Below are 12,893 nucleotides of genomic sequence, written 5' to 3'. Positions count from 1 at the left end.
AAAAATCGAGGTTGTCTTGGTTTTTTCCTCATATCTCAGCCATTTGTGGACCGATTTTGCTGATTTTAAATAGCAAAATTCTCGAAAGCATGTCTGACAGAATTATTGAAGATTTGGATCCCGAAGATATCTGGGGTCTTCAGAAAACTGATTTCAACAGACAGACAGACAGACGGACATGGCTTAATCGACTCCGCTATCTATAAGGATCCAGAATATATATACTTTATAGGGTCGGAAATGAAAAATGTAGAAATTACAAACGGAATGACAAACTTATATATACCCTTCTCACGAAGGTGAAGGGTATAAAAAAGGGTATACAAATATATTTAGACAAATTTCAAAATATCTGGTTGTGGGACTTATGCGGGAGCTATGACCTATTATGATTCGATTGTCATAAAATATTTTTACGTCATTTTTATGTATTTATATGAGATCTGTGGCCAATTGTGGACCAATATTCACAAAATTCAGTATTATGATTTTTGAATACAAATTACTGATCTGTGTACTATTTTGGTTTAATATATGGATGCTATGACCTATTATGATCCTAAGTATTTAAGGGTTATTTTTGAAGAATTTCATATAATGTGGGAGCTATGCCGAATTATGCACCAATATTTAAAAAATATTGTAGTAGTGTAGATTTTTATGGATATTTGTGCAGGGTAATGTGTTTTCCTGAAGTAGTTCTTATTTGGAGGTTATGACCAATTATGGGCCTATCATCATAAAATTTGGTACATCGATTTTTGTATATATTGAATAAATTTGTTTTGAATTTCAACCTGATAACTATATTTGTAAGAAATTTATGAGGATATTAGTGATTTTCGGGAGTGGACCTTATATGGGAGCTATGGTTAAATATGGACCGATATTCACAAAATCGAGAAGTATGATTACTGGATTCAAATTACTGGATCTGTGCGTAATTTCATTTTGATATCGATATGTTTTTAATACTTTTTAAGGTTAATATCTTTTTTCGGAAATGGGCCTTATAGGGGAGCTATGACCAATTATCGGCCAATCTGCATAGAATTTGGTACAGTGATATCTATATATATGAGTATAATTTTAGCATGATAAATGTATTTGTAAGAGTTTTATGAGTACTTAACTGATTTTTGGAAGTGGATTTTTTAGATATTTATGTAGGTTATTGTGTTTTTCGGAAGTAGTCCTTATATGGGAGCTATAACCAATTATCGGCCGATCTTCATAGAATTAGGTACGATTTTGGTATATATGGGGATTATTCATGTCGAATTTCAACTTGATAGCGATATTTATAAGACATTTATGCTTATTTAAGAGATTTTCGGAAGTGTACTTTATATGGGGGGTATTGTCAAATATGGACTGATCCACGAAAAATTTTGTAATATAATTTCTTTTACCACGAAACTTATTTTTGCTGAATTTTATGTGGATATTCCTATTCTGGAGGCATTTATAGACCATAGAACCATATTTCGGGAAGAAATTTGTATGGGGGCTAGGAGAAATCATAGACCGATTCTTATAATTTTCACCAGAGTTACTCCTTTTATCATAAAAGTAACGAGTGCAAAATTTTATGATATTAGCTGCAATATATTTACAAAAAATGTCCAAAAATATGTGAAAATTATCAATTTTTTTTTGAGGTTGTCCCACATTTTAATTCATAACTTTGGTTTCACTATACTGATTTCGCTGATTTTCAATACCAAACTGCTTAGGACAATAATAAACATTTTTCTTGTAACTATACTAAGTGTGTTTGCGTATTTTGGACGTGAGAGTGTTTTACACAGACGGACAGACAGAGGATAAGGATCAATAATATATAAACTTTGTTGGGTTTCAGATTATGGTGGTGGAGGGTATAAAAAGGGTATACAAATATATTTAGACAAATTTCAAAATATTTGGTTGTGGGACTTATGTGGGAGCTATGACCTATTATCGTTCGATTGTCATAAAATATTTTAACGTGATTTATATGGGAGCTGTAACCAATTATGGACCTATATGGGTCTCAGATGAATATTTCTCAATGTTACACACGTAATGACACACTTATATATACCCTCATTCACGACTTATGGTGGTGGAGGGTATAATTACTCTTCTGTGTACTATTTTGTTTCAATATATGGAAGGTATTTGGTCATTATGGGCCTAAGTATTTGAAGGCTATTTTTGTAGAATTTCATATAAACAACGCTATGAACAAAAGTGGACCTTATATGGGAGCTATGCCGAATTATGGACCAATATTTAAAAAATCTTGAAGTACGATTTGTAATAGTCGTTTATAAAAAAAAAAAATTTTTTTTAACTTACAGTATATTAACATAAATATTTTGGGTATTTTTTACACTGCACGTATGGTAACTCTTTTATTAACATACTAAATAATGAATGACAACTAGATGGATAAGTGAGAGCCAAAAACACACTTTGTGGAATTGTATTGCTATGTGTTTTGTTGTTGTATCACCCACAGATTTAAAAAAAAAAAAAAAAATAATAATTTTGGTTTAATTTTTTTTTGTTTTTTAACACTTCCTTCTGTCGTTATATTAAAATTCTATAGAGAATTGAATTTTGGCAAATTTCTTTTTACTTTGTTTTAATTCTCTGTTTTTTTTTTCTCTTGAGAGAACTTAGAATTGACAGACATTAGAGCTGCCAACAAGGTTAATGACCTTTCGTTAAGTTACTAATATGATTACCGATTACAATTTTTGTGAACAGGTACCTTATTTTATTAATAATATTATAATCGAGTTTTATTTAGAGTGTAATAGAAGGAAAGACAACACTAATACAAATAAGAATGTCGATTTAGAATTTTATTATCTATAGTTTATTACTCCCAACAGTAATTTCAATTGATTATTTTTTTTGTTCTGAAAATTAATATACAAAATTAGATCTTGCCTAATAACCTCTTATTAAGGTCCAGGCAAAAAACAACTACAGATCACTTAGAGTCATCAGAAAAATCATAACACACAAAAAAAATACTCTATGGTGAAAAATAAATTTATTTATTATTATTTACAGTATTTTTGCACCTTATTAAAATTTTTCATTCAAATGTAAAATAATTTTAGCATTTCATATACATTTGAGAGCAGATGCTAGTGGAGAAACTAACATTTAAAGGGACACCCTATGTACTGTAAATTGTCCTATTGCAACCATTCGTTATTTGCTTTTGACAGTTCATTTCTGATCTATTACTACAAATGTTTGACAATAGCTTTCATTCTTCTTCTTTACTGAACGATATTTCCTTTTTAGTTCAACCTGCAAAGCCGACACACCTATTCTTGTGGATAATTATAATTGAAAAAAAATCGTGAAATATTTTTGGCATCACGCCTATTTTGCTCAGAAAATTAAAAACTGCCTCATCTCCACATAATATTTGTATACCTATCAGTTGCAGTCCAGTGATTTTTTTAAAGGAACAAAATTTTATTGCTGCCCAAAACCACATTTCACGGCTGACGCACCAAGGAGCCCAAAGAAATTTACCAAATAGCGTCTTTAATTTTGAGACACTAGTACCGCATGGTCCACGGTGTGCTCCTTAGTCCAAACACAAACGCTATCGTATTCCGGCAGGGACACCTTTACAATTACTTTCCAACCAGATTAATTTGCATAATAGGTATACCACATTTTCATTACCATAATAAACCTTAATAATCCTAAATTTTCCCAATAGATTCAACTATTACATGAACCTGAATAGTCCAATAGACACAATAGCGGAATTCATTGTAATCCACCTATATTTAGCAAGACACAACATTCACCTCCTGGCAAACGGTGTTCAATTCAACTGAAAATTCCAACATACATACATTGATTCCCCCCCTCCCAGAATAATATTTTCCAAAATTAAAGTTCCAGACATTTATCAGCAACAAAAGTGTATTTAATATCAAAAGTGACAATATTATGCAAAATATATGCATCCTATCTAGTTTCAGTGGTTTACCTAATGGCGTACCAATATACATAAATCCATCCAATAACTAATTGACCCAAGTTAATAGGTGCAACTCAAATTTCTATCAGTGGTAGCATTGTAAATTATGAAAATCCCTTTTGCGCAAGTAATTTCCTTATAAAAAGCCAAAAGCCTAAACAAAAAAAAATATACCTAATCAAATAGTAAATTGAAAGAAAAATAGTTTAAAACATAAGAATAACTACCAAGAAAGGCAAATTAATTGTTAATATAAGGACAAATTGTCCAAAAGGGTCACCCAAGTGCTTAGTGTAAATTTAAAAATAAATAAAAATTGTAAACAACACAAAAATTAACTAACAAAAAATTCAAAACACACAAAAAAATATAAAATCCCAACAACAACAACAGATAATAAACAAATGAAACAATAATCTGGTGGCAAACTTTATTCTTTTTTGCAAGAACAAACATCAATCCACATTCTTTTAGTGTCCCAGCACGGAAACCTGCATCGAGTTCCCAAGGAGGCCTTCTTCAGATCCCGATTCAGGGTAAGTGTACATTTTTTTATGTTTTCTTTGTAATGGTAGCTTAAGCTTGACAAAGGAATATCCAAGACGTAAGTATAAGGAAAGACCTAAAATATTCACTTTATCAACATTTGACGAACTAGGGTCGGTGGGACCCATCTATACGACTAGCTTCAGTGAGTGGGGAGGTTCTTGACCCAGTTCATACAAATTTTTCGCCACCTTGAATTTATTACAGAGTCCCGAATTGAAAATACAAAAAAAACAAAATAAATGGTCCAGTAAACTAAAACTATTCCCCAAAATAACAAAAAAAAATTGTGAAGATCTATTTCGGTATTGAAATTTATGTTAAAACTAGTTAATATGACATTAGTCCATGGAAAGATGTTAATTCCTTGGGGCTCATAACCCACCTCAACCTTTATTCTTCCTTGCCCTATATTTATCACGAAGAACCCGAAAACGAAAATCTTTTCTCGAACTATAAGGAAAAGTCTAATGAATTTTATTCACACATTAATTTTTATTCCTCATAATTCTAATCAAATTAAATTTTTTGCATTTAAGTATATAAATTCAAAACAAAGAAATTGCAATTATTGATATATAAAAAAAATTAAACTATGATATAACCTGCATAATTAATATTTGAAACACGATTATTTTAGATTTTAAATTATTATTATATTTTTTTAAGCTAATTAATTATGATTTAATTTTATTTTGTGTAATTCGTAGTTTTGGGAAAATAAGTTATACGCGAAAGAAACTTCTCTTACTTCTTCTCAATAATTCTCTTTCCAATATTGTTTTCTATATCTTATTCTCTTTTCGTTTCTTTTTCTTGCAATGAGAAAAAACAATCAAATTTTACACCGAGCACTTGTAATACGCCACGATTAAATATGTGTTAAATCAAAACAATATTATATATAAAAAAAGTGCAAAAAAAAATTAAAACAAATCAAACCGAAAATATTAATGTGTTTTATAAATTTTGAAATTTGTATTTGGAAAAAAAACATTTTTTTTTATCAAAAAGAACAAGGTATTTATACTTGATATAAATAAACTATAGTATTTTTATTTGATATGGTCATAAATTCAAATATATTTTTTTTTAAAAACTAAGAAAATTTTAATGTATTGTTAGAATTTTGTAAATTTAAATATATTGTTGTAAATTTTAATAATTTGAACAAAAAGATTAAATAAAGTAAATAGACTAATATTTTCGCTTTTCAATAAAACAAGAACTAGAAACAAAATATACAACTTACTTGCAGTCCGTTGAAAGATCTTCCATGGTTCTGCGGAGGAGGTGAGAGGTGAGAGGCACGACGGTAGTGACAATTATGAAAATTGTTGTTGTTTTAATTGTACTTTTTTAAGCTTTCTTCCTCTTTTTCAGATTTTTTTTGTACTTTTGTTTTACTCATTTTGTTTTTGTTTTTTTTTTTCTTTTTTCTTTTCTTTGCTAAATTCTTTTATATTTTATAAATTATTTTGATTTGCACACATTTTTTAATTATTTTATTTTTTTCACTTCTTTTTCTTATTCCTTACAGTGGTTTTAATTTAACTATTGTATTATTTTAATTTATTTCAATGCAAAAATTTAATGTATTTTGTATTTTTTTCAATTTAATTTTTTTTTCTACAATACTTCTTTAATATTTTCTTTAAATTTAAACCACTGTAACACTTCACTATGTATACCGGTTGTGCTCGATGTATAATTTTTTCTTTTAAACTATTTGGCCTATTTTGTAAGACGTTAACCCACTGTACGAATCACAAAAAATATAAATGGGTAATGATAGTTACAAGATTAACAAATTACATAAAATATTTCACTAAATCTTCTTAATATTATTTATTCTTTGTTACACTTTTTTTCTTTTTTTTTAAATATATTTTTTTTACTATTTAGTATTTTATCATTTATCTTTCTTCTGAATTTTCAAATTATACTAAATTCTTTGTTCAAACTTCACTTGTAATAAGCTAATTTTTATGTCGAATGATCTTATGTTCCAATTCCGTTGTATACCGTGCCGTTCCGAGTTTTTTATTTTTTTTTATTCTGCTCTCCTTTTGTGTCTCATTTACCCTTTCCATGACATTCTTCTTCTAGGTCTCGGGTATAAAATTGTCAGAAAAAAAAACAAGTTCCAGGAAGAATTTCTTGAATTTATGAAATTTGGATCAAGATACTGCTTAACCCTTGGTGGTAAGACAAAACCTACACAATAGGGATTCCCAATAAAATTATTTGGAGCAATGATATAAATTAATAGAAATTACCCACCGTGCCAAAATTAATGTTTTAAGTAAAATCGGCAGCAACGTTTTCGACCTGAACAAAAGATGTTACATATGCACAAAGAAGCTTAACCACACCACAGGGAACCAGTTTATCAGTTGTAAATTTTTTCCGACACTATCCTGTCCCGGAAAGAAGCCGTCAAATTGAATTTGGTGTAAATTGTGTGGTAGTAGAAAATAAAATCTGTGCACCATTTAGTAAAAATTGGATGAAAGGATACTAAAAAAATGTATTAGAACCAACTTATGTTTCTCCATAAAACAGAATTACCTTTAAACAAAGATTAACTGTTGCGAGCTAAGTTGTGGACGTCAGGCCAATCAAAAACGGAAAGGAAGATCGTTTCCTTTCAAAGATACTACCTAGACTTTATGAGAATTTTCCTTAGCAACAAAAATGACAATTTAGTGATTGTCATTTACATATGTTCAACATATTTAGATACTTGCAACTAACTTGGCTCCACTGTTCGTTACGAATTTCGACCAGTTAAAACAAATTAACGTACAATTCAAACAAATATACTATTTTATATATTTAAAAAAAAAACATTTTTTTTTTATGGTAGTCAAAACAATTGTTACTACTGTTCTAAAAATCCCGTTTAAATGATTATTCCCCAACCAAAAATACTAATAAGCAAATAAGTTTAAGAGAAAACTATATATAATCGAAAATTTGTTTAATATTTTTGTTTAATCATCTTTTGAACAAACTCAACAACCAGAACAAGCTAACAAAAAAATCTTTGTCATAGAAATTTATAGTGGCACATTTCATTACAAAACCGGATAATTTTAAGAGTTATCGCGAAAAAATTAGCCGGAAATAAAATCATTTAGTTTTCAAAATAAATATAGAAATCAGTAAAATTTAATATATATTTTTTTTCTGTTCAAATTTTAGTTTATAATTAGAAAATTTGAGCAAAATTTCTCCTATATACCTCTTGCCCTATTTTGAAATTTATTGGTCTTGTTCTTAAGTTATATTGTTTTACATTTACATCATAAGCTTTCTTAATACTTTGTGATATTGTATCTCGAAGTAAAGCTAACTTGTCGTCTCTTTTTACCTTAACATCAGCTTCTTCTAAGGATTGAATATTTCTTAGAAGTTTATACGATGTGGCATGAGTAATCATGTCAAAACCATATAAAGCATGGTAAGGAGACATTCCTATAGAGCTATGTATGGAATTACGAAGAGGGCAACTTATTGACGAAATATTCTCGTCCCACTCACGGTGATCCTTCTTTAAGTATGCCCGAATTGCAGCAATTATAGATCTGTTGACCCTTTCTGCGGCATTACTTTGTGGAGAGTACAAACTGTGTACGTATGATGAATTTCATATTTGGTTAGAAAAGCATTTAATTCATTGCTACGAAATTGACTGCCATTGTCACTTATCATTACCTCTGGCACACCATAATGATGGAAAATTTGTTTTTCGAGGAATTCTATTATAACAGAAGCTGTAAATTTTTTTAACGGACAAAGCCAATGGTATTTCGAAAAGTGGTCGAGCACTATAAACAGTCCTATATAACCCTTTTTTGCTTCTCGGATATGGACCGAGAATGTCCACGTAGATCCGCTGAAATGGCCTATCGGAAAAACTCATTTTGCCCATTTCCGGTCTTTGTATTACATTAGTAGACTTAGTAGTTTTACAAAGTTGACAATTGTTAACATATTCTCGAACATTGGAGGCTAATTTCGGCCAAAAGAAATACCTACGAATCAGGTTCAATGTTTTCGCTATACCACCATGTGAAGTTATAATAGAATCATGACATCGTTTTAATATGTCCTCTCTTAACCCTTCCGGAACCCATAACTTCCAAGTGGTTTCATCTATCTCTTGAATACCAACCGAAAAATTTGTACGAATATAAATATATCTATCGACAATATTTATATCGGGATACAAGCTTTTATCTTTCTCAAATTTTTCCTTCAAATCTAAATATTCCCTATCCAAAAAGTGAGTCGAATCTAAATTAATTTCTGCTCCTATAATTTCCAAAGATGATACGTAACCTTCGTGCATTCTACTAAGAGCGTCTGGAACTACATTCTCTTTTCCTTTTCTATGGCTGATAGCGAATTTGTAGTATTGTAGTTTCAGTACCCAGCGTGCTAGCCTTCCCTTGAGATTTGGCTGTTTCATCAGCCATAATAAGCTGCTATGGTCGGTTATCACCTCAAATTCTTGAAGCTCCAGGTAACACCGGAATTTTTCGATTGCTTCTATCGCCGCGAGACACTCTTTCTCCGTTACGGAGTAATTCCGCTGTGCTGAGTTTTTTCGACATATATGCAATTGGGGTTTCTTCTCCATTTTCTCCCAACTGAACAAGTACTGCGCCTATCCCGAAGTCACTCGCATCGCAATGGACAAAAAACTTTTTAGAAAAGTCGGGATTTTTCAACACTGGAGCACTTGTCAACAATAACTTTATTTTCTCAAAAGCCTCATTAGCTGTATCAGTCCATTCAAACTTCTTTTTCTTTGATAGCAATTCAGTGATAGGATGAGTAACGTCTGAAAAGTTGGATATAAACCTTCGGTACCAACCCGTTAAACCGAGGAAACCTCTGACTTGTTTCAGAGTTTTTGGAGTTGGCCAATTGAGTATAGACTCTATTTTTGTCGGGTCAGTAGAAATACCCCCATTTCCTATGATGTAGCCTAAATATTGCACCTTTTTAACACAAAATTTGCTCTTACTTAGGTTCAATGTTAAATTTGCCTTTTTGAACTGTTCAGCTAGTCTAAGTAAAATCAAAATATGGTCCTCAAAAGAATCAGAGACTACGCAAACATCATCTAAGTAACCAAATACCGAATGCCTTAGATCAGGTGGGATAATGGAGTCCATTAATCGGCACATAGTTTGTGGTGCTGTGCATAAGTCAAATGGCATTACGGTAAATTGGTAAAGCGGGTTACCTGGAACCGTAAAGGCAGTTATCGCTTTTGATTCCTCGTCTAATGCGATTTGCCAGTACGCATCTTTTAGATCGATTTTACTTATAATATTCGCTTTTGGCAAACGTGCAAATATTCCTCCTATGTTTGGCAAAGGATAGGCATCTTTGGTCGTAACTTCATTTATCTTTCTCGCGTCAAGGCATAACCTTACCTTTCCCGGTTTAATGACTAACCTCATTGGAGAACTTCAAGCACTAGTACTTTCCTCAATCACTCCTAAATTCAACATTCGTTCTATTTCAGCATTCATTAATTTTTCGACGGCGGGTGAGACCGGATAATACCTTTGTTTCACTGGTTTGGCATTACCAACGTCTATTCTGTGTTTAATTAGACTAGTTCTGCCTAAGCCTTGACTCTCGAAACTAGGATAAAAGGTTTTTACTAACTCTAATTGCCGTTTTTGTGTCTCATTTAGTGGATAGTATTCGGAATCGTTTTCACTTGTGTTTTCTGTAGAACTAGACGTAATACTTGCAATAATGTTAACCATTAAGCCAAACGCACGCCAAAAATCTAACCATAATATGAGTCGGTGATTAAGAGTCGGTATAATAAATAATTTATATTGTTCTTTTTTCCCTTATACATCATTTCTACTTCCACTAATCCAATTACTTCTTGAGCTTTACCATCCGCAGTTCGAACATTGGACACTATCTTTCGAAAACCTGGATACTTCGAAAAATCTTCTAAAGCCAAATCATTTCCAATACAAGTAATATTCGCTCCTGTATCCAGCAATCCTAACTCAATTTTATCTAAAAATTGTACCTTAACATATAACCTTCCATCAGTTTCCATATTTATAATTGATGAAACAAGCAAATGTCGATTATGTTTTATTTTATTATAAAAATTGCGCATACGCACCGTAGATCTATTGTATTTCTTAGATAATTTTCTTTCTGTGCCATGCTCGTTAAAAATTCTAAATCTTGCACTGACATAATCTTTCAATAAGGAAATAGCAAAGGACGGATTTTAAATATTACCCTATCCCTATTCTTAACTAAACTTAAACTATTATTATCATTTTTCAAAATTTTAACATTTTCTGAATTATTAAATTTTTGTTCAAAAGTTCCTGTATTATTAAATTCAAATTCTGGTTTATTATAATTTTCATTTCTTATTTTATTGTTTATATCATTAGTTAGTTCAATTTCGGTTCTAAGCGATTGTGGTATAATCCCTGATAGTTTTTTGTATTCTTAGCACATCTTACACATTGTGGTTTGTATACGTTTTTGAGCCCACATCCGTAACAAAAAATTTGCCTATCTTTGATACACATGTCCCACATATGTCCTTCTTCCCCACAATTCCAAAATTTCACTATTCTGTCCGCTTTAGCATCAATCGCATTAACTTCAAATTCAGTAGTTTCCGGTTCTAAATTGTCTGCTATTTCCTTATCTGCCTCATACCTATTATCGGATTCAATCGCTGCTACTCTACGCTGTTGACCTACTATAGGGTATCGATTAGCGTTATTTCTACGAAAAGATACTTCGCTTAGCAATTTCTCACGTTTTTGACAAAGTTGTTTCAAATGTCCTATCGATCTTTCTTGTACATACAGTAGTTCGTGTCTAATTTCCGGTCTTAGATTCCGAATGATAATTTCTATCAGTTCTTCGTCATCTAACGGCACTGACAATCGATCAATAATTTCATTGATGGCATCATAAAATATCTCAAAAGTTTCAAATGGTTTTTGCTTTCGACTGTGTAGTTCTTCTCGAATGTCATAGGTAGTTCTAAAATCTCTATATTGTTTTTTGAATTCTACACAAAAGGTTTCCCATACTATTCTAGGGACAGTTTTACGGTACCTCCAGTACCAGGTTTTTGCTTTCCCAGTCATCAAAACATGTAGATTCTTCCCTACACTATCATCAAAGTTTCCCCTAAATGTTTCCTCAACTAAACACTTGATCCTATACAAAAACTCTTACGTTCCAGCTTTGAATTATAGTGGTTACCTTATCGGGATTCATTCTTAGTCTATTTTCAACATAATCAGAACCTAATTGTTGGCTTTGTAATTGCTCATTTTGGGTAAAACCATGAGAATAATTAACGTCTGAATTAATTTGTTGGTTTTGCTGTGGAGATGGTGGTATGATTTGAACTTCTGATTTCAATTGTTGCGGAACTTGTTGGCTTTGTGCTTCCCTTGGGCTTAGATTAAGCTGAGTAAGCATTCGTTGTACTGTAGACTCTATCATATGAGTCATCCTATTGGTTTTGCTACGCATCTGTCTACCTCTATTAGAACGATTTGTTGTATTGAGTGTGGTGTTATGTGGATTTTGATAAGTATTAATATCATTCAACGAATTATTAATTTCCTGTTGTGATTCTTGATCAGTAATATTAACTTCACCCACGATAGGTGCTGCCTTTGTTGTGTTATCCTTATGTAACCTATTAGACCTTGTATGATATATCTTAACTGCAGATTCACGACCTCTACCACGATATGATGAAATTTTAGTTTTTTCACTTGTTTAGCCCCAACCTGAACTAAATCTCTTTCATGACATAGCTTTCCACAATTTGGACATTCATTGTTTTCGCCTAGCCATTTCGATATGCATTCTTGATGGAAAGAATGTTTACATTTAGTTGAAACACAAACGCTTAAGTTCACCATGTCTTTTTCACATAAAGAACAACTAAGACCTAAAGAAGTTTCAGTGGCAAGAGGAATATCCTCTGTGCTTCTTGCTACCGCCATTTTTCTATAAAAAAATTCTAACAATCTAAAAAAAATTCAATTGGTAATTCAATCAAAATAATTAAACAAACTAACTTATGAAACCAATACTAATGTTAAAAGGTAATTAGAAAAATTTGTTTTACAAGTAAAAATACAAATAAAACAGTTAATTTTAGAAATACAGAAATTCTCTATTCTGAATCTGATAATAGTAATTATCAAATCAAATTTTGTTGTTATATAAAGAGAAGATTGATTCTCAATAACAAAAAAAATTTATAAATTTATATCGAAATAATGACTTTCCTTAT

At 31.1% G+C, this 12,893-nt stretch overlaps 1 protein-coding gene across 1 annotated transcript; it reads right to left on the bottom strand.

Moving 5' to 3' along the window:
- Nucleotides 1–10,041: 10,041 nt before the first annotated feature.
- On the bottom strand, nt 10,042–10,347 carry LOC135950665 (uncharacterized). Its single transcript, XM_065500195.1, has one exon. It carries the CDS (start codon nt 10,345–10,347, stop codon nt 10,042–10,044), a length of 306 nt encoding a protein of 101 aa, XP_065356267.1.
- Between the last annotated feature and the right edge of the window lie 2,546 nt (nt 10,348–12,893).

The sequence above is a fragment of the Calliphora vicina genome, chromosome 2 (genome assembly GCF_958450345.1).
Source record: "Calliphora vicina chromosome 2, idCalVici1.1, whole genome shotgun sequence".
NCBI classification, from domain to species: Eukaryota; Metazoa; Arthropoda; class Insecta; order Diptera; family Calliphoridae; genus Calliphora; species Calliphora vicina.
Note: the sequence above shows the minus strand (reverse complement) of the source record. Positions and strands in the feature narration are given on the sequence as shown.